Source organism: Caretta caretta, chromosome 7, assembly GCF_965140235.1.
Source record: "Caretta caretta isolate rCarCar2 chromosome 7, rCarCar1.hap1, whole genome shotgun sequence".
In the NCBI taxonomy this organism is placed as follows: Eukaryota; Metazoa; Chordata; order Testudines; family Cheloniidae; genus Caretta; species Caretta caretta.
In genome coordinates this window covers 40,564,576-40,585,344 of record NC_134212.1, presented here as the reverse complement: position 1 = coordinate 40,585,344, position 20,769 = coordinate 40,564,576, and the positions used below count along the sequence as shown (strand labels likewise).

The 20,769-nt window shown below is 37.0% G+C and overlaps 1 protein-coding gene across 17 annotated transcripts in view; it reads left to right on the top strand.

Moving 5' to 3' along the window:
- ATP2B2 (ATPase plasma membrane Ca2+ transporting 2) overlaps positions 1 to 18,343 on the top strand; it is a 748,369-nt gene extending 730,026 nt beyond the window's left edge. For 12 of the 17 annotated variants that reach the window (XM_048858215.2, XM_048858209.2, XM_048858213.2 and 9 more), the window contains one exon: positions 14,670 to 18,343. In XM_048858215.2, coding sequence (XP_048714172.1) covers positions 14,670 to 14,981 — 312 coding nt within the window. In that variant the 3' untranslated portion in view covers positions 14,982 to 18,343. Of the gene's footprint in view, positions 1 to 1,455; positions 1,628 to 9,706; positions 9,763 to 14,669 lie in introns of all 17 variants that reach the window. The other 5 variants (XM_048858220.2, XM_048858224.2, XM_048858226.2 and 2 more) reach the window with 3 other exon arrangements.
- The last annotated feature ends 2,426 nt before the right edge of the window (positions 18,344 to 20,769 follow it).

The following is a 20,769-nucleotide window of genomic DNA, read 5'->3' as shown; positions in this document are numbered from 1 at the left end:
AAATGCTGCATGTTAAAATGAGATTTAAAACAACAACACTTTTTTCTGAAAACTGGCTGACAAAACACATGCCAATGTGTGCGGGGGAGCAGGTGTCATGACTCTAGCTTTGGGAGTCACCAGAAATTGGAGACTCAGGAATATAAAACCAGGGATGACAGCATCTTTAAAGAAGTGATGGGATGAATTCTCTTTTCATGTATACTAATACTACCCCATGGCATTGTGGTTATACTGGTGTAACTGAAAGGAGAATTTGGTGCATTATCCCTAAAAGGGCTTTGTCTCTAATATTCATCATTCATTATCATCAGCTGTCAGAGGGAGTTTAGACCCTCTAAACTCAGAGCTCACTCTTTTGTAGGTTAAACTAATTAGGAAGTTCCTTAGTGCAAACTTCTCTATATTAATGACACAAATGCTTGCAAAGTACAAGACTGTATTTGTTACCAGATTTCATCTAAAAGCAGTTGTATTCTAATATAAAACATGAGGGAAAAGGAAAATTCAATTGTATAAAATGTTAAACATGTCCTCTGAGGCCAACAATAAGAGTATTCATAAAACCTACAATGTGTAATATTGACAGGCAGTATTGCAGGGCATATGGGAACATGCCTATATTTCCCTGTAATTTAAAATACAACATTGCAATCTGAAACACAAATAACTAGTAGTTCAAAAGCAACTTAGCTTTATTTTCTGAGTAATTCCTATCTGCTCTGCACCAAAAATAAAAACATTCTGCTTCAGAGAATTATTTTCTAATCAGCAATTACAAAATACAGTAATTCTGTACAATTGTGCCTAATTTATATGATCCTTCATTAATAATAATAATACAATTCAGAATAAATATCAAAGCATCTTGTAATTATATTGAGCTACTATGTTTGCAGCCTTGAAATTTCTAAACTGAAAAAGCAAATCCTCTTATTTTGAATAGTTTTTAGTATTTCTTTTTACTAGAGAGTTGGGTGACTGAATTTTGTTTCCCCTCTGGAAGAAAATCTAGATGGCAGTAATCAAGTAATATTTATTCTCAATAGAAAAGATGGAGATTATTATTATAAAATCATAGGACTGGAAGGGACCTCGAGAAGTCATCTAGTCCAGTCTCCTTCACTCAAGGCAGGACTAAGTGTTACTGACCAATGTCATCCATGTATATCAATTGGTGTGTACATATATGTAGGATGGTTTAAATTTCAAAAATTATGGTCTAAATCCTGCATTAGTGTAAACTGGTGCAGCTTCCCTGAGCTCCATGGAGCTGCTTCAATTTACCCCAGGAAAGAATTTGGCCATATTTATTTCCACTTGTTAAAAGGAACACTCGTGACTTTGATTCATTATGGTTGCATGGTTGAGTATTTTTTTTAATTATTATTCCTGTCAGTTGTGCACCTGTGTCCATTCCTTAAGCAACTTGTCTCATTCTTTCCTCCATTACAGATCGAGGTAGTCAATACTTTCAAGAGTGGCACTTCCTTTCAGGGGGCTCTAAGGAGACAGTCCTCCGTCACAAGCCAGAACCAGGATGTAACCAATATTTCTAGCCCTAGTCACGTATCGTTATCCAATGCTCTTTCCTCTCCTACCAGCACATCTGCTGCTGCGGCTGGGCGTGAGTGTGTATTCTTAATGCATCAGATCTACAGAGATGCCAACTCACCTACTAGTCATTCAGGACTTATCTATATTGCCCTTTTTCCACTTATCAACTAATGCAAAACAAAGCAAAAACCCACACAAAACTCCACCACCAATACACCTTTATAGCTGAATTACTTTGTATACTGTAGATACACTTCTTTGACCTTTTTATTACAGGTCCGAATTCAGATCAGTAGGATACCAGTTTCTGGTCACCCACTATGCAGTAAACATAGATTTCTCTAACAGTGAATTTTTTCTCTAACATATTTCCTCATCACGTTTGATGTATTTATGTGTATTACAAAAGGTTTCCTTAAAATCGTTCTGTTGTTGCCTCATGTTAACAAACATGATTACAGCTCTTTTGCTTAAAGAGAAAGTGTGTTAAGCTACATTTTATATTGTAGCAAGCATTAAAAAGCATATTTAAATATTTAGGGAACGATTCTACTGTCAGGTGCACATCAATCCAGGTGCACATCAATGCTTATTTTACAAATTAATTCCGTGACATTCTCAGTCCATTTCTTAGTGAAGAGCAGCTTTCCATGTGAACCAAACCCCACCCTTACAAGCTGGTACTGTCACTCTGGCTTTTTCCTATATTTACAACCACATGCAATAGGCACCCATCACATAGTCTGGTTGCCCTTGCAGTGCTTAAAATTAGTCTCATCCTGCATTAAAGCTCCATTCCTGCAGTGTTCTGAATAGAAAATAAACCTCCAAAGAAATATTTTTAAAATCCCCCTTTGTCAGTCTTCTTCCTGAAAGCCTGAGAGAAAAGTTGGGCCTAGCAGCATGTCTGAATATTTAATAAATCTACATGCTGGCAGAACAAAGAGGGAAGTAAATTCCAAAGCCATGGGCCTCCACAGGAAAAAAAACAACAAAAAACCCTCCCCCATTATTTATAAAAGGGTTCAAACTTGAGTGCCTCTGGTGATCTCATTTGTAGTAATACAGGAGTGATGCAATCTTAGGTAAGCGTTTAAGGCTTTGAAAGGTCAAAACTAGCAACTTGATTTCACCCAGAAGCTCAGCGTAACCTATGGAGAGTGCAGCACAAGATCGAATGTGCTCTCAATAAATAGGCAGCCACATTCTACACCAGCTTCAATTTCTGAGTGGTCTCAACACATAGAGTGGATTAGTTGCCTAATCTTGAAGTGACAGGGGCATGGAGAAGTGCAGCAAGATCTGCGTCCAAAAGGAATAGTTGCCTCACAACACTCAGATAAAAAGGAGTGTTTGTTGGCTGAGACTGCTACCCTTGTATGCAGTAGCTGATTTTGGGGTAAACTACTTCCTACATTTCAAATGTGTGTCACAAATGGCAGCACCCTTACTTGGGTGAAGATGTAGTTTTGTCAATTTCTGCAGTTGCTTCTCCCAGCCCAATGTGTCATCTTCATTGAGCTTTAGCCTGCTAGCTCTATTCAAACAGATGGTCATCTGTTTCACTGTATCTGCAGTAGAGATGGATATTGCCAACACACTGAAGGTGCCTCATCCAGGGTCTAGTTACTAACCTCCCTAACCAATGGGTATCCATGTTGAACAGGATGGGGAACAGAATACAAGAACCTTCTCATTGGATGAACAATTTCCTTTAATAGCCCTCTAGGTCCTTTCAGGCAAATAGAAGAAGAGCCACTATAAAGCTATCCTGCTGTGGGTCACAAATGTTTCAACAGAACCTTATAGTCAGTGGTCTCAAATAATCAATCCAATAAAGTCAGCATTGGTTGAATGGCAGGGAGTCTAAATTCTCACACACCCCCTTGCACCTACAGATGGGTCTCATCAGGACATGCTTGAGGTACCTTGCCAGGGCAGCATGGAGAAGCTTAGACTGTCATTGTCTGAATTGTACCCATTCTGTGAATAAATAGAGTACGTTAGTCTCCAGGGCCATGAAGCTAGCTTTGTATTCATTTGAAAAAATAACACAGAGTAGCTGATATTTCAAGGTAACTGTGGATGTGCACCTGCATGTCAGAGAGCAACTAGAGTCTGGTCTTCAGATACTAGTTTGTGTAGACTGCTAAGGCTTTATTACTGAATTAGGGTATCTGTTTACAATAGCTTTTTAAAATAATATTTTAGTCATTTTAGATGGTGCTGCTTGTGAAGCACTCCGGTTAGGTATTGGTTATGAAAAGCCTTATGTGCAGAATCATTAGCTAGTTTCAGCAACTGGATAAAGCTATTTTTTCTTCATGAAGCCCAATCACTTTTTTTATGCAAATTTGCACTTGGGATGCCCCTGTCCCCCCTTGCAGAAGCCCTCTCATATTCAGGCTCAGTAAAATTAAAAAAAAAAAAAAGCACAAAAGATCAAAGAGAATAAGACCAACGTTCAGCAAGAAGGTGTACCCCCCACAGCGCACACCCTATGTTTTGCTCACTTTTTCTTGTAGGCCCCCAATCTCTTGGTTCTTAGTGCGATGTTCCAGGACTGACCTTCATCACACTGACTGACTAGGCTAAATTAAAAGATAAATAATTAAATAATAAATCCTTTCTTCCTTTGGTTGGATAAATGCTACCTCAGTCTCTGAGAAGTAACATATTTTAACCATCTAAGACACTGGAATGTTTAAGGGTGTTCTGTAGATATAGCTTTATAAAAGGCTTAAATGAGTCTAAGAGAGGCTTAATACCCAGTACTTACTTTTATATTGGGGGTAATTTGTTTATTTTTATATGAACTTCCAATTTTTTTAATTTCTGGGAATCTCTTTGAGAATGTTTTGTGAGACATTCAGTAAGGATGACACATGTTAAGTTCCTTGGGAGTGTAAAAACACCTGTTTAACATAAATGTATTGAAGTTGTAGCAGTGGGCTGACCATTCATCCATTAATGCGGCTCAATTTATCATGGCATTTAGGTCTACACTTTAAAATGTTACTGGTGATTTTGGGTGGCCAACTTGAGATGCCTTAAAGCACTCGCTGGAAATCAGATCCTTTAGAGATGTCATTTTGGGGTCCCCAAAATTTAGAAATCTAAAGTCACTCCTTGAAAATTTAAGCATGACAACATAGGTTATATCAGGAACCATATGGCAGATCTAATACTACTAAGCATTTATACAGTGCTTTACTTATTAAAGCTCTGAACAACTACTTACTAATCCTCACCACCCAACTGTAGGATTACTCGCATCCCCAGTTTTCAAATAGCGGCCAATAATAGCCAATCTATTAGACTACATAGATAGGAGGGAAAATTACATATCCAATTTTATATGTGTGTGGCTTGAAGTCTGTAATATAAGAGCCATTCAGAATTGACTGTGCATATTAAAAATGCCTGAATGGTGGTATATAATAGCTTGTGTACTCTAAAATACACAGGGGAGTCATACTAGCAAGAAAACACATGGAAATGATTCCATATATAGTGCATGCTATTTGTGATGCTCTAATATATAGAGAGAGATTTTTATCTGTTAGCACTTAGCTATGTATTATTTCATTGATGATATATAATTACTTATATTACCTCAGATCAGACAGATATTGCCACACCCAGAGTACTTTGTGAGATGCATTTCCAAGTCAGAACTTGGGTGGGTTTTCAACCTCTCATAGATATGGGAACATAAGAATATTTCAGTTGTTATAAAGTACTTTCATTAAAAGTAATCTTATAGGAAAATACTTTATTTTGGTTCTCAGGATGTCAAATTATGCTGATACTGTTTAGTTATCACAATGTTTTAGTATTAATTAAGAGATAAGGCCAATAGTACCAGTGTCTTACTCTCTTGATCTTAGCTTGAGACAATAATATAGCTTGGGTACGTATTCCAACCAACCTGAATCTAAAAGGGAGATAAAGCCTTTTCTTTTATATAACAATGCAAACAGAAACAAACACCACCACCCCCGAAAACCCCACAAACAGGTATTTAAATGAATCACAATGTTTGCATATTTGAAATTGCAAATAGGAAAGAAATGTACACGCTAAGGTTCTACCTGCAGCATTAACATGGCCATGTTCCAAACTTTACATGCATTTTTATACTATAGATTATATACTATGAATAGTAATATATGACATACTATCAATTGGAAATCTAGTCAATTTTAAGAAGTTATATTAAGTTCTGGTATCACCCTTTCCCTGAGCCCCTTGCCAGTTTGCGTGGTTTTACAGTAACATTTCAATTTTCTTACTGCCTGTTACTTTGGGAAAACAAAATAATTAATTGAATAAAGCCCTGAGGCAGCAAAGCACTTTAAATACATGCGATGTCTCACTGAAGACAATGACCGCACAATGACCGCACAAGTGGTGGGGGCTGTTGGCTGGCTGGTTGGAAAAGATGTGTCCCTTTAAGGGCTAGAGAGTGACTTTTTCCTGCAGTTTCAGACCAGATTAGTGCAGGGACACTGGCCCATTCCTCCCCCGCACACCGGTGACCGGAAGAGAGAAGGGACCATATAGATCCATGCCGGTGCAGGAAAAGCCCCCTTTTACCTGTACCAGGCAGAGCAGGGACTAGCTGTAGAGGGAAAGAGTGTATCTAACTGTCCACAAATTAATCAAGCTGGTTTTTTTTCTCATCTTTTTCAATTATAGTACTTGTATATTACTCATATCATTAGTAGATAAATCTTCTGACAGAAGTGTGATTTCTAAGCTGACGGTTTCCCTTTAAGACATAATAAACACCCCCCCCACTCAACCCAACCTAAAAAAACCCTAGAAAATAAAAACATGTATATAAGGCAGGTGATACATAAAGTTGCTGCCTGAGTGGAGACAGGTTTTCTGTTCATGATGACTATAGGTAACAAAATTTTCTTTAATGAAAGTTCAGAACTTGCAAAATACAGTAAAAGGCAGCAAAATTGCAGAAAAACCGTGTGCTCAGGCGATGTGCAGTAGGTTCTGTACTTGGGGGAGTTTTTTGGGGTTGTGGTTATGTTAGGGCTATTGTCTTTGTTTGGAAGTTTTGGATAATTTTCTGTGTAGATTTCATTGAGATATTTTCACTATTTCTCATGTAAATTACAGTTTTGCATCTATATTAGGGGCTTTTGCTGACATTGCTATGCTGGTCAGAGATCATACGTGTTCACACCCTGGACTGACAGCTGCGATGGCAAAACTTGGGAGTGTAAAACTGGCCTTTATCAACTGTAAAGGTCAGATAGGCAAAATCCACAATGAGATCACAAACCACAACTATTTAGCTTCTGATTAAAATCTTAACAGGTGGCCACTGAATGTGCTCAGAAGTGTATCTTCAATCACTTATATCTTTGGAGTTTTTTACATTTTCAAAAAGAAAATTAATGGCCAATAGCCTTCAGTTTAAGACCTAGTACATGCCAAGTTTCAACCTTCAGCTGTTCTTTATGGCAGTTCTGTTCAAAAGTGGGGTTAGATTTCTCTATTCTCATGGGAGAGAGAGGGAAATTGTCATTTTCCCATAATTCCAAGATGGCTGAGATTTTGATCATATTTGTCAGAAAAATTTATCTACAGGCATATACAGCATGCATGCAACATTTTTGACCCAAAAGATGAATGTTCTGGAGAGCTATGAGAAAATGCAAACTATATTAGGAGTTATAATGGAAACTTACATATAGTGGACTCTAAAATAAATTTTTTATCCAGCATTTGGTGCTAAAAATAGTCTTGTTTCTCTGACACAAAATTAATTTTAGTTTACCATAGCCATTTTTCATCTGTAGTATAAAGAATGGCTCTTGTACCAGTAATCTGGCCTTCTGTCCTGTTTAGAGTGATTTTTTTTAACATTTTCCAGCTTTGTCCTTACCTGTCCCATGCATGTACAGCTTTCTATAATTACACACACTGTGCAGCCAGAGAAGTGTGTACATGTGGGTGCATTTTTTATCTAATATAAAATATTCTAAAAATAGATGGAACTTTAGTATGTTTACATAGGGAGATGTTCCCCATCAAGACCTTCTAACTTTAAATTAAATGAGATTAGCCATCAGTATCAAATCATATTCAGATAATGGACCAAGTCCTGCTCACTTAACTCATGAGTTCAATGAGATTGCCAGCCTTAGACAAGTAGTCCCTTTGATTTCTACAGGGCTAATTATATAAAGGCTATTGAGATGAGTAAAGCAAACATGACTTATAGAATAAGCAGAATTAGATTTTAAAATGAATTAAAATCTCAAAGCTTGTCTGTAAATGTTGCAGAATTCTAGAATCCACCCTGTGTAAGGTATTTCTTGTGATTTTACTGACTTTACATGCATTCTTCTTACCTTTGAAAAACTAGTTATTGGAAAAGATGATGCCAGGTTTGATCTCAGTTGTACTACTATAAGATGAGGGGGTACTCTACCGACTCCAACAAAGTTACTGCAGATTTACACTTGTTTACCTGAGATCAGAAGCTGGCCCTCTGTGGTTCCCCTACGGTGAAACTATTTAGGTTGAAAAACTAAATATACAGCCAAATCCTGCTCAACTTATCTAGTTACAGAAGTTCCACTGAAGTCAACATCTGTAGGTTTGGGCCCATAATGTAGAAAGTTAAATCACAGTTAATGCATGGAACTAATGCAAAAGAAATTAACTAGATAAAAATAGTCATGATTAATCGAGTTTAAACAATAATAGAATATCAGTTTAAATGTATAATAATACACATATATTCATACAAGTCCACTTAGTCCTACTGCTTATTCAGCCAATCACTGAGGCAAACAAGTTTGTTTGTATTTATGGAAGATAATGCTGCCTGCTTCTTATTTACAATGTCACCTGAAAACAGGCATTCACATGGCATGTTGTAGCTGGCGTTGCAAGGTATTTGTGTGCCAGATATGCTAAACATTCATATGCCCCTTCATGCTTTGACTTGTGGGCTCTAAAGTTTTACACTGTTTTGGTTTTGAGTGCAGTTATATGAAAAAAAAATCTATATTTTTAAGTTGCACTTTCATGATAGAGATTGCACTACTTGTATGAGGTGAATTGAAAAATACTATTTTTTACAGTGCTAATATTTGTAATAAAAATAATAATCTAAAGTGAGCACTGTTCACTTTGTATTCTATATTGTAATTGAAATCAATATATTTGAAAATGTAGAAAAATATCCAAAAATATTTATAATAAATTTCAATTGGTATTTTATTATTTTTAACAATGTGATTAAAACTGCGATTAATTGCGACTATTTTTAATCTTGCAATTAATTGCGATTATTTGCTTGATCATTTGACAGCTGTAATATAAACCCTGTTTATATTTGCTAGAAAAGTTTCAAAATGTTAGGGTTGTGTTGACAATTGTGTGATATGTTAAAGATGAGATGCTGTAGAAAGTAAATACCCTGGTCATGGTTCAGGTCTCACACCATTAATGTCAGTGGAGTAACATCAGTGTGATCAGAATCAGGCCCGCTCTGTGTTTAGAATAGTGCACCCATTGTTCTGTTCTCACCTTGCTGCTACACATGTGACTTCTAAGAGCTCTAATTTAAGTTACTGTATGTGCATGGAGACAGAGGGTGATGGACCCCATAGCTTATGTATTCATTTGATTCTTTAAAAAGTAAAAAAAAAAATACATAAAAATTGCCACTTAAAGTTATTGCATTTTCATGAAGCTTCTAATTTTCACAATCTCAACAGCATGCAATACAGAACATGCTATTCAGAGCATTTACAAGGTGACTTCAGTACATACATAATCCCAGTTTATGGACTTTTTGATTTTGCTCACCTAAAAATGCAAGAAGCCACAAGAGAACACACACAAAAGGTCCCATACATGATTCATGTTCTGTTTCAAAGCTTCAAGCCAGCTACAGTACTTCACCAAACACCATCACTGTAACTTTGGCGCAACCAGATTCTTGACATTGCCAGGTACCCCTAAGAGTTGGCATCTCTTTGCAAAATTGACCTCTTGTTTACATTTTTATACTAATCACCTTACTGACCTTTTAGTAGAATTGAATTTATTTGCTTTTGCAGTATCTTACTCTCTACTGTCTGAATATTCAATGTGTTTGTTTTCCCAGAGGGCTAGAGATCACTGGACAAAAGGGTTCAGCAAGAGAGAGTGAAATAAAAAGAGGTTGTGAGTCTTTAACCTTGAGCCTGAAATGAATGTGAACCAAACTCAAGATACTTGGCTTATCTGAAGCTGGGTAAACATTCGAGTATAAGCCCATGCGCTACCAACTGTACTATACCTGTTGAACTTAAAACAGGTCCTATGTATTTCACCTTTATACTGTTGTACGTAGGGGTGATATTTCCTCTATTCAATCTTTTTCTTCTTCTGAGGAAAAAATCTGTAGTATTTAAAAATTGTATATCATTTATTTTTCTTGCCTGATGCAGTATTTTAAGTCTAACTTTCAGGGTGGGACGAAACTGAAGAGCTTTTTTTTATTACAGCTACAGAGAAGAAAGAAGTGGAAACTTATAGCTATGTCAAGAAGTGTTGTCCCCACAGTCTTCTGTTAAAAGCAGTTCATTTTTTCTGTTGTCTCCATTACTGTGAGAAAAGAGGGCTGTATCTCATTGTTTGTCTTCCCTTGGCATTGTCGGCATCATAACAAAAAAATATCATGACATGAATTCTACGTAGCTCATAACATACCAAGATATCCACAGCAGATGTGTCACCAGCTTTTACACATTGCACAATGAAAGCAAGCTTGTATAGAGCTCTGTAGTGTAATGCTAAACTTAAAGGAATAAAATGTTATACAATTATAGACAGTATTTACACATGGGCTCTGATTCAGCAAAGCACTTAAACATGTGCCTGTCTTTAAGCATTACTCTGATGGGACTACTCAAATTTTTAAAGTTAAGCACATGCTTAAGAGCTTTGTTGAATTGGGACCATATTATTGTAAACAACACATTTTAATTAGCTTAGTGCTAGTTTAAATGGAAGTGCAATTACAATGGCGCCTATGAGCTCAGCAGACCCACCCCCTGTGTGTATTCAGATTTTTTTTCAATGACTTCAATATTAAAAATATTTTTTCTCTTGCTAGCACCAGAGTCAGTATAGCTCTGGGATAATCAGCAGGGTTCTATTGTGCCTCACATGTACTAACGGGATTTTGAATTACATTTCTACTGCAGAATCTTTTACTGGTTGTGAGGGCTGCAGTCAGAAAAAAAAATTCTACTTCTAAAAAGAGTAAAAGTAATCCTGTAAATGAGAAGTCACTGGGGAAGACACACAGAACCACAAGATGCCAAGTCACTTTCAGAAGAGAACAGTATTTTTAAAATGTGTATTTTATGTGGAATGTTTATCAGAGAATTCTTTTGTATTTGTGCCTCAACACCTCTTTGATGGGTTTCACTCAAATATCTGAGTTACAAAAACATGCCAAGACCTGAGTTGAGTGTTTTGTGTTTCTTCTGATGCTGATGTTCATGTTACTACCTGAAGTTGAGCAGGGAACTACATTTCAGAAATATTGTGGGTGTTAGATCAATCATAGCTGGGTTAGCACTGAACTCTGAACTTGGGTCTTGACAGGCAGTAAAAGAGGTGGTGATTTTCAAATACTAAATTTAATCCTACAGTTCTCACACTCAGGCAAAACACCCATTGAGATCAAAGCCTTGGTATGGAATGCAGATTGGACACATTCTGTTTCACAGATTCCAAGACCAGAAGGGCCCATTGTGAACATCCAGTCTGACCTCATGTATAACAAGCCATAGAACTTCCTCAAATAGTTCCTAGAGCATATCCAATCTTGCTTTTTAAAATTGCCCGTGATGAAGAATCCATCACAATGCTTGGCAAATTGTTCCAATGGTTCATTACTCTGACTTTTAAAAATGTACATCTTATTTCCAGTCTGAATGTATCTAGCTTCAGCTTCCAGCCATTGGATCATTCTATACCTTTCTCTACTAGACTGAAGAGCCCTTTATTAAATGTTTGTTCCCCACATATGTACCTACAAACTGTAATCAAGTCACCCCTTAACCTTCTCTTTGTTAAACTAAATAGATTGAACTTTGTGAGTCTATTACTATAGACCATGTTTTCTAATAATTTAATCATTCTTGTGGCTCTTCTCTGAATCCTCTCCAGTTTAAAACTGTGCTCAATAATTTTGTCTACACACACAGTATTCTGTTTGGGCCAATCCTGCAGTCCTTACTTGGGCAGAACTCCCACTGACCATAGCCGGAGTTTTGCCTAGTTAAAGACCTAAATATGAGTTCTGAAGTTTTAAAATCTGTTCCTTCTTTGCTAACCTGTAAAGACTTGAGTACAGATTACTGTGACTGCAGTAACACCTTTGCCCGAGTAAAGGTTGCCGGGTCAATTCAAGCATAATCTTGGATTACTTTTGTTTACACAAAAATTTAATTCACATTTAAAAAAAATCCACTTGACACACTAGAAGCTAAATCTACTAGATTAGAATGAACCATGTTCAAGAGAATGAAAGTGAATTTTACTTTATGAACTCAGTGTATAGTAGGCATGCTTAAAAATTTCTCAAATTAAGATTTTTACCAGACTCCCACTTTATAGATTACCATAAGAAATATGTTGTAAATTATTGTTGGTCTGTGGTGGTTTTGCATTCAGCTTTGCACTTTAGAAAAGGGTACAAAGACTGAGATAACTTAGGGAACTCGCATACCAGCTTTTCTGATCTGGAAATGTAGTTCAAATCCTATCTTAAGTTATGAGTGCAAATGTGTTTCTTAGCCTAGTCCCCATTTGTGCATATTATAAATCCATCATGTACCATGGCACAATTCAAGAGGATTCTGCTCAAAAAAAGCCCACATCTCTAATATCAGGGACTGTGCAGGTCAAATTCTAGGTATTGTATGTTGGCAGATGTAATGAGGTTGTAATATCCTACATAGAGACCAAGTTAGCCACACTTCCTCCTGAAGCTCTGCTTTTCTCCTGCACCCCAACAGTCTCTTGGAGGGCTGGCTCTTCCTGCACTCCAGAACTGCTCAGGCTATTTTGTGCTACTCTGCCAGTCTATTTCCCTCCCTCCCTCCCTTCTAAACCACACAGCCATAGCGAGGAGATGATCACATTAACATTCTGTTTTGTGCTTGTTTCCCTGCAGTTACCATATGCCTTTGGCTAAGTAGGGAGTGGTGTGTGGACTGACTGGGGGCTATCTACTTGCAGTCCATCACCCCCATGCTATTGATAAGAGTTTAGATATGTGATAAATGATTATTTTGGAGGGCATAAACCAGGAAAAAAGATAGGAGAAAGCAAATCCAAATCAGCCTCTAAATCTGTCCGATCTTTCTCCAGTATTGCCACACATTTATAAGCCACTGGCTGAAGCTTTGAAACTCAGGCAGGCTCGCTGATGGTTGATAGTATAAGAACCTAGATAGATACTACCAGCTAAATCACACCAGTATGTTGACTGAACCATTCCACTTCTATGACACAGGCCTCTGCCAGCTAGAAGAAAACTCTAAAGTTTATCTATAACTACTTTGTAGGCCAGCCACTAATGGGTAATCAAACATAGAGCAGTAATATGCATGTGTATCACCCAGTACATTTCAAACTTACCTGGAGAAGCTTTCACAATGCCTGCCTACACCTTTTCTGCCTGTGCCATTGGTCTCTCACTCTAATAAACACTAAAAATTCACTGATAAATTAAGGGATGAGTGAAAAAATTAGAACTCATACTTAGTCATAAAACATTGCCTACAGTTCATATTTTTGCCATTCTGTTTTTTCCTTTGGCGTTTCCCCTCAAAAGTTGTGTTTTCTCACTAATAACATGTAGTGCAACCCTTCACTTCTTTTCTGACCCGATGGATTGGTCAACAGGCTTCCTCCTCTTCCCCACCCCAAACACAGAACACTGACTGCCCCCCCACCCCCAGCAATGCTCTCTCCTTTTGCTCCGTCAGTTCCTACTAGCAGCACTGCTGCTGTGAAAGCCTAGTTGCTGATGTTAGTCGCTTTCTTTCACCTGTCTTCTTACTGATGGGGGCTAAAAATAATAGTCATCTTAGCATAATAAGCTGACATAATTTAAGGACTGCAGACATGGCATAAAATGTACAGCTTTCAGAATTTAACCTTATGAAGGATATTTGCAACTGAGACACAGAAAAAGAAAGAACTTGCTATTCTATGCAACCCAACAATCAATACATTATTTTGTAGAAGGTCTTTATATAGTAAAAAAAAATTAAACGGCTAAAACAGTGGGTCTATACTCGAGTGTTTACTTCACATATGCATGAAGGGAAAAAAAAAAGTTGGATCAACAATTCTGTGTTCACATTATCCAGGCTTCCAAGTGTCGTCGTTGTGTGCCAGTTATCTGTGTTTGTGTGGTAACTGTGTCCCCACTTTGTGGTAGCATGGGTTTGCCTAGTATTTTGTCTGCTTGGCTTTTTGTGCTCGTGGCTGCCTTCATTTTGCTTTTGCTTTGAAAACATTTTTTTTCCTGTTTGTACATTTGGCTCCTCTTTGTGTGTGTGTGTGTGTGTGTGTGTGTGTGTGTGTATGTGTGTCTCATACGTACCGATCTGACTGTTTTGTGCTTTCCCCTTTGTGAAGTGTGATATGTTATATGTTGGGTTTTTTACGATACAAATGAGACTTTTTTTTAAAAAAAAAAGCCTTTCTACTTACTCACTGCAAAACTATCAACATGCATGGTTCTACATTTGCATTAAAATTAACATGGCTTGTCTTTTACTAGGGATGTACCACATGAGTGGACGTTCGCTTTCTTTAACTGGTGCTTCCCATCAGTTCTTTGATGGCTTTAAACTCAATTTGTTTTAATATTGCAGTTTGTACAGACACTCTAAATGCACAAAACTGAGCCACTTGTTTATGCATATAACATCCAGAGACTATGGACTTCAGCTGCCTGCACTGCCCTAACCATATGCTACATTTTTCAAAAAGTATTCTCTAGCAGTGTTCTCTAAAGGTTGTTACCTCTGACATCTCTTTCCTCTTTTTCCTCTCAGATCCGCGTCGTGAAGGCATTCCGTAGCTCTCTCTATGAAGGGTTAGAAAAACCAGAATCTAGAACCTCCATTCACAACTTTATGACTCATCCTGAATTTAGGATAGAAGATTCCCAACCCCACATCCCACTCATCGATGACACAGACCTAGAAGAAGACCCTGCTCTCAAGCAAAACTCTAGCCCACCGTCTTCGCTGAACAAAAACAACAGTGCTATCGACAGTGGAATAAATCTTACAACTGACACAAGTAAATCAGCTACCTCTTCTAGTCCAGGAAGCCCAATACATAGCCTGGAGACATCACTTTAGCTGAAAGTTCACTGCAAAAAATAAATAAATAAAACAGCGACAGAAGTATATATATAGATAGATAGATAGATAGATATATAAAAAACTCTGCTGGCTGAGAAGCTGTTTGAACTCTTACTCACTTTGTGACAAGTGAATGGATTGCTGATCACAGTGGTTTTGGGGAAAGAATGAATGGCTGATTTACATACCCCTTTTTGCTCCCTTGCAGAAAAACAAAAACAAAGAACCCTCCTGCATGAATGTACGGTGCACTTCCAGCCCCCACCCCGCTCTCTCTCATGCTCACTGGCTCTCTCTCTCTCTCTCTTTTTTTAAGCAGTAAATGCAGAGGACTTTTTTCTGAGGCTATTTATCCAATTCACTGGTCTGTGAGTTTTTTGAAATGCTTGTGTGGCATGGATTCAGTTGTATAGATTAATTTAAATAATGGTTTTGAAGTTGCAAAGCTTAACTTGCACAGTAGATTTGCACCAGTTGGACAGAGAAACTTAATAAACATTTATGAGATTATATAGAGAGATATATACATAGAAATATATACATAATTAACTATATATATGTATATATCTATCTATCTATATAGTTATATATAAAGTTTCTTTGTTGGCATGTTGCCTTGTTTCTGCTCAAATTGCTCTGACTATTTTAACTTATTTATGTCCTAAAAAAAAAAGAATGTAATTTGTTTACAAACCTGTAGATAATATCCTTAACTATTTGTAGGATTAAGAAAGCACTTCCTGCCGAAGTAGTATAAAAATTGCTCAGCTCTTTGAAAACTTCTGTAATATTGCACCTTGGATGTTTTATTACAACCGTGTTCTGATTTTGCCTGCCCTTTTTTTTTTTTCTTTTTTTTGGTTAAATAATGTAGATACTGCTAGCAAATAACAAAAGAAGCCAAAATGTAACACATTGGATGTAGCATTGTTATCCTATATATAGGGCAGTGACCAGGCTTCCTTTGTTTCAAATACAAAGTTGAAATGATCAGGTTTTCTTCCCCCCCCCCGCCCCCCGTTTTTTTTTTTTTTTTAAATAAATAAATTGCTTGAACTTGTTTCGGTGCAACACTCAATGATGGAGGCCATTTCATTGTTTCAGTGTATTGCAATGGCTTCTTTAAAGTATTTTTTTTAAAAAGTTGTTATATGAAACTCAGTTTAGTTTATGAATAACAATTCAAAGATAAGTTATATTTGGCTTTGTGTATGGAGATCAAACTAGTGTTGAAATATTGTGATATATTGTGTTGATTCTTTTCAGTTAGTAATTAAGACATTTATTTCCTTATTAATTACAAGACTATGGGCTGTTGGCATTTTGGATGGAAAATCACTATGGTTTGTTGCTTTGACTTTTTAAAAGAAAAAGATAATCATTTTCTGCACTATCTAGATCTGAATGAAATTTTATGAAGTGTATACTGAAATGTGCTTTGTGTGATTTTTTTTTATCAAGCTTGTCTTCCTGTAGTCACAAAATATACTGTAGCTAATTAATTAACAAAGTTGTTTTACCTATGTATTGAGCTTTCTACAAGGGAAGCTGTTTTGAAAACCTGCAGTATCATGGGTGAGAAATATTTTTCAAGATGGTAACAGCCCTGGTAACTTAAATTTATGAGCTTATATAATCACTATGTCAACCACTTGAATGCTAAGCACTTTGTGGGTCACAGATTTTTCATAAATAATTTTGTATTTAATACAAAGTTTGCTTCAAGAATTTTCAGCAAGCATATGATCTTTTCCATAATCTTGTACAGTGCAAAAGACGTTTTGAATAACATGATCAATTATGCCAGAAAAACACTTTCAAACTAGCTTGATAAATTGATTTGTTGTTGTATTGTGTTGTTTTAAAGTTGGCTAAGAAAGCGGTGCATCTCTGCAGTCACAAGAACTATTCCAAGCCAGAGAACTCTCCAAACAATATTAGACTCCTGGCCAAACTGCAGATTGAAATGACTAAAACAGTTTTCAGGGTGCATCAGGACTATTCAGCCAGGTAAAACTTTAATCAGCTTCAATTGCCAGCTTCCGGACTTTTGTGCAGAAGCTTGAATGTTTTTTTGGCTCAGACTCATAGCTCACTATCTGATTCAAACTTTTCACTGAACAGCAGATCTTTCAAGGCTTACAGAACTGTTTTCAACAGATACCGTTACTCATTTCTTAACAGTAAAAGCTGGCATGACAACATAATTGAATTTAGCTAATTCTTAGTAGCAAAGTGATTGAAACTTAGTAAGCATTGTTCCTTGGATTGTAAATACAGGGACTGACCTTTGTATAACATGTATTGGGTTTCTATGGCCTATTTGGGATACCATGTTCAGAAAAAAACGTTTTCCGTTCTATTTATAGGGAAGAGCCTCTGTCATTGCATTGGACTTGAGCAGCTACAAAATCTGTCAGTACTGGAACATAATTTTCAATAACTTAACAATGATGATTGGCTTTTATTTTCAAGCTGTCTTTTTCTTCAGATTCTTTCTGTTTCATTTGATTTAATTTTCGTCGAGTAGAACCCCTTCAGAATACCAATAGGGTACCATTTGCAGACTTGAAAAACTGTTTAAAAATAAATGAACACAGCATTCTGTGTGTATATATAGTAACAGCATATATAAACTGAGATGCATAGAAAACTTGGGCTTCTGTGAGCAGAGACTGTGCTTTATGTATATGATAAATGATAGACTTTTTTAAAAAAAAACATAGAATAGTTATGACCTTTCAAACTACAAGTCATGCATCACAATTCATTTCTTTTATTGCTTGACCTCTCTGTGATGGGAACAATGGATCAAAAACCAAAATGATCAGTTTGTTAAAATTCACTGCAATATATAAATGCTTGCTCTCTACATACTGTACTTAGCAGCATGAGATTTGTGGAAAACAATACAGTGGTACATTTGGCAATCCGTCCCATTAGGGGTTATTAATATATATTAATTCATCTGTTTTTATGAATTTTTTTATCTAGAAAATAATTGTAAATAAAGAACTTACTGTCTCTGTTCATTTAATACTATGCAAAAGGTTATGCTTTCTATTGTTTATTCTTATTCCTACAGTGTGATGCTGGAATGTTTGTGGTTTAAAAAAACAAAAAAACAAACAACAAAAAAAAGACAAAAGTAAGTAAAATATGTGATGTAAATTATTTTATAGTTTGAAACAAAATGATAAAGTTTTATTCTTGCTGCTTACTGTCTAATAGATATCTCCTGGCAGGAGCACAAGTGGAAAATTAAATAAAAATAAATTCACAAAGCAGCATGAACAATAATGGTCTGAACTTAACATCCTTCTTTATTTTCACTTTACATCAATAAAACATAACTTGAACCCCGTGGGCATATTTTAATGCAAAGGGTGTGTGTGTGTTTGCACGCATGCATGCTTTTTCTCGGGGGTGGGGGGGAGTAATGGTATGAAAATGATTGTGAAAGCCTCTCATCGTAAAGCGCTTACAATGACAACCTTAGGTCTGCACCACATACCCTGACAAGCCAGCCCAGATCACCATTGCTCCTAACAAACTGTGGTGCTAGCAATCAGTGACAGAGATTGCAATTCCTAACTGAGGTTTTGCAGTCTGGTTCCACTACTTTGTCCATGTAGTGGTGGCTTGGGGTGCTGGGGATCACAGGTAAGATGTGCCTATTGTTTTATGTGTGTGTTGGTAGTGATGAAGCTCCTACATAGGAGGCTTGTGTAGTTTAACATTAGCCGTGCATTGAGTGTATATTTTAATACAAATGAGGTACATTTTCCTACCACTTTTGCACTCGTGGTGGTCGTTTTAGTATATCTGTCTTGATATTGTTTCGTCATTCCTCTTCACCTCCATATTGGCCCCAATAATCATATTAAAGCACGCACCAATGCTTTTTCCACTCCATGGGGTTCAGTCTAGAATCTGAATCCCTCCCTTTGAAAGAAGGACCCTCAAGCTTTTGGGATATGCCCATTCTGCATTTGATGTTGCAGGGCCTTTTGTTCTTGTTAGCGCACAGGGCTTGATTTGTCCAAACTCCTTTCAATGCAGGGATGCAAAAAGCCATGGGGAGCTGGTTATGATTCTCTAATTCTGCAAAATCCTGCCCCTGCCATGAATTAAAACAGCCTAGGGGCTGCTCTAACTTACCCCACTGGCATAAGAGTCACTGCTGGAGGAATGGCATAGCAGAATGAAGCTTTGCTATGTCCCTCCCCTCCCCGGTATACCCCACATGCCAGGAGTAGTAGAGGGCAACTGATATAGAAGCTGGCTTTACCAGTTTTGAATTCCCTAACACCAGAGGAATACTCTGCTGCTTTGCACCCTCTAAGTTGCAGAAGCAGAGAAGGTGAATCTATCCAAATATCCTGACAATAATTCTCATCCAAGCTGCTGAACAAATATATCCCTTCACAGAGGAAATGTGCCTCTCTCTCTTTTGAAGAGAAGGCTTTGAAAAAATGTGTGTCCTATTTTCTCTCTTCGGCCAGTCTACCCATTTTTATAATGGGCACTTTCTAGAGAAGGGCTTCTTTGGCTTTCGTTATTAGCAGGCTGAAATAAGACTCACTAAAGCAGGGAATAAAATTGGCAATGCTGTCTCAAAGCACCATTTTCAAAAGCACCTACGTGACTTATAAGATCAATTCCCATTGAAAGCCAGTGGGAATTAGGCACTTCAAAATATCTACCCATAAACCTTAACCACGTGCTTGGTTCTGAAAAAATGTATTGAGGAAAATTACTCTTTTTCAAAATGAAAACTCCCTAAGTAATTTAATTACTGACAGGCTAGTAGCTTTCTTGGAGAACTCATGCATTCCCAGAACAACTTCAGTGCCTCTAAGCCACTACATCTAGTTGTCATCCTGCTCTTGTAGCTCTCCTTATGTTTCCCCTGACTGCAGTCAGCAGGCTTGAAACACTTTTTGGTTGCCCTACCTTTGTTTTAAAATCTAATATGTGATATTGTTCCTGTTTCCACTTCCTTTATGTTGTTTGGGTGGAATTTCCAAAAGCATCCACATGACAGGAGCACAAGTCCAATGGGAAGTCATCTAGGTGCTTTTGAAAATCCTGGAATATCTGATCTAATGTAACCATTGACAATTACAACAATTTGGCGTAGGGAATGAAAGAGAAACCTTGGCTAAGTCTTTGATAAATGTACATAGTTAAATCTGACATCTTAATAACGGAATATTGATTAAGGAAGGTGTAAACTTTGCATGGCCGAAAGCATGCTACCTTGGTCTCTCATTATTCTTTCAAATTCTGCACAGTAAATGTTTCTCATGGCTCTGTTCTACTCTATCTAAGCTGACAGCACCAATTTTAAATATCTTCCATATTCAGGCGTAATGCTTCATCTGAGTATGAAGAAGATTCCTTTGTAAATGCACAATTGTATATCTCAGGTTACCACGCTTTTAAATTAATTAACTCTATTTCTTACTAGGCATCTTTTACAGTGTTGCTGCTGCTGAGCAGAGCTGGGAAAACTATTTGTTCAGAATAATATTTCTTATGAGTTTTAGCTTATTGTTTGGTTAATGAATGGTCTGGGAAACAATCCTGAAGGTAGCAAATCCAATCATGATTGTAAGTGACAGCTTCAATCCTATGGCATCCTTCAAGAAATATTTACTTTTACTGTTGATTGTGTGTGTTGGGTTATCACCTCCATCACCTGTATGGCTTCTGATATTGTTTAAACAATAACGGAAAAGAATAACACACACTGGCACTAAACTCTGTAAGACTTTTTATG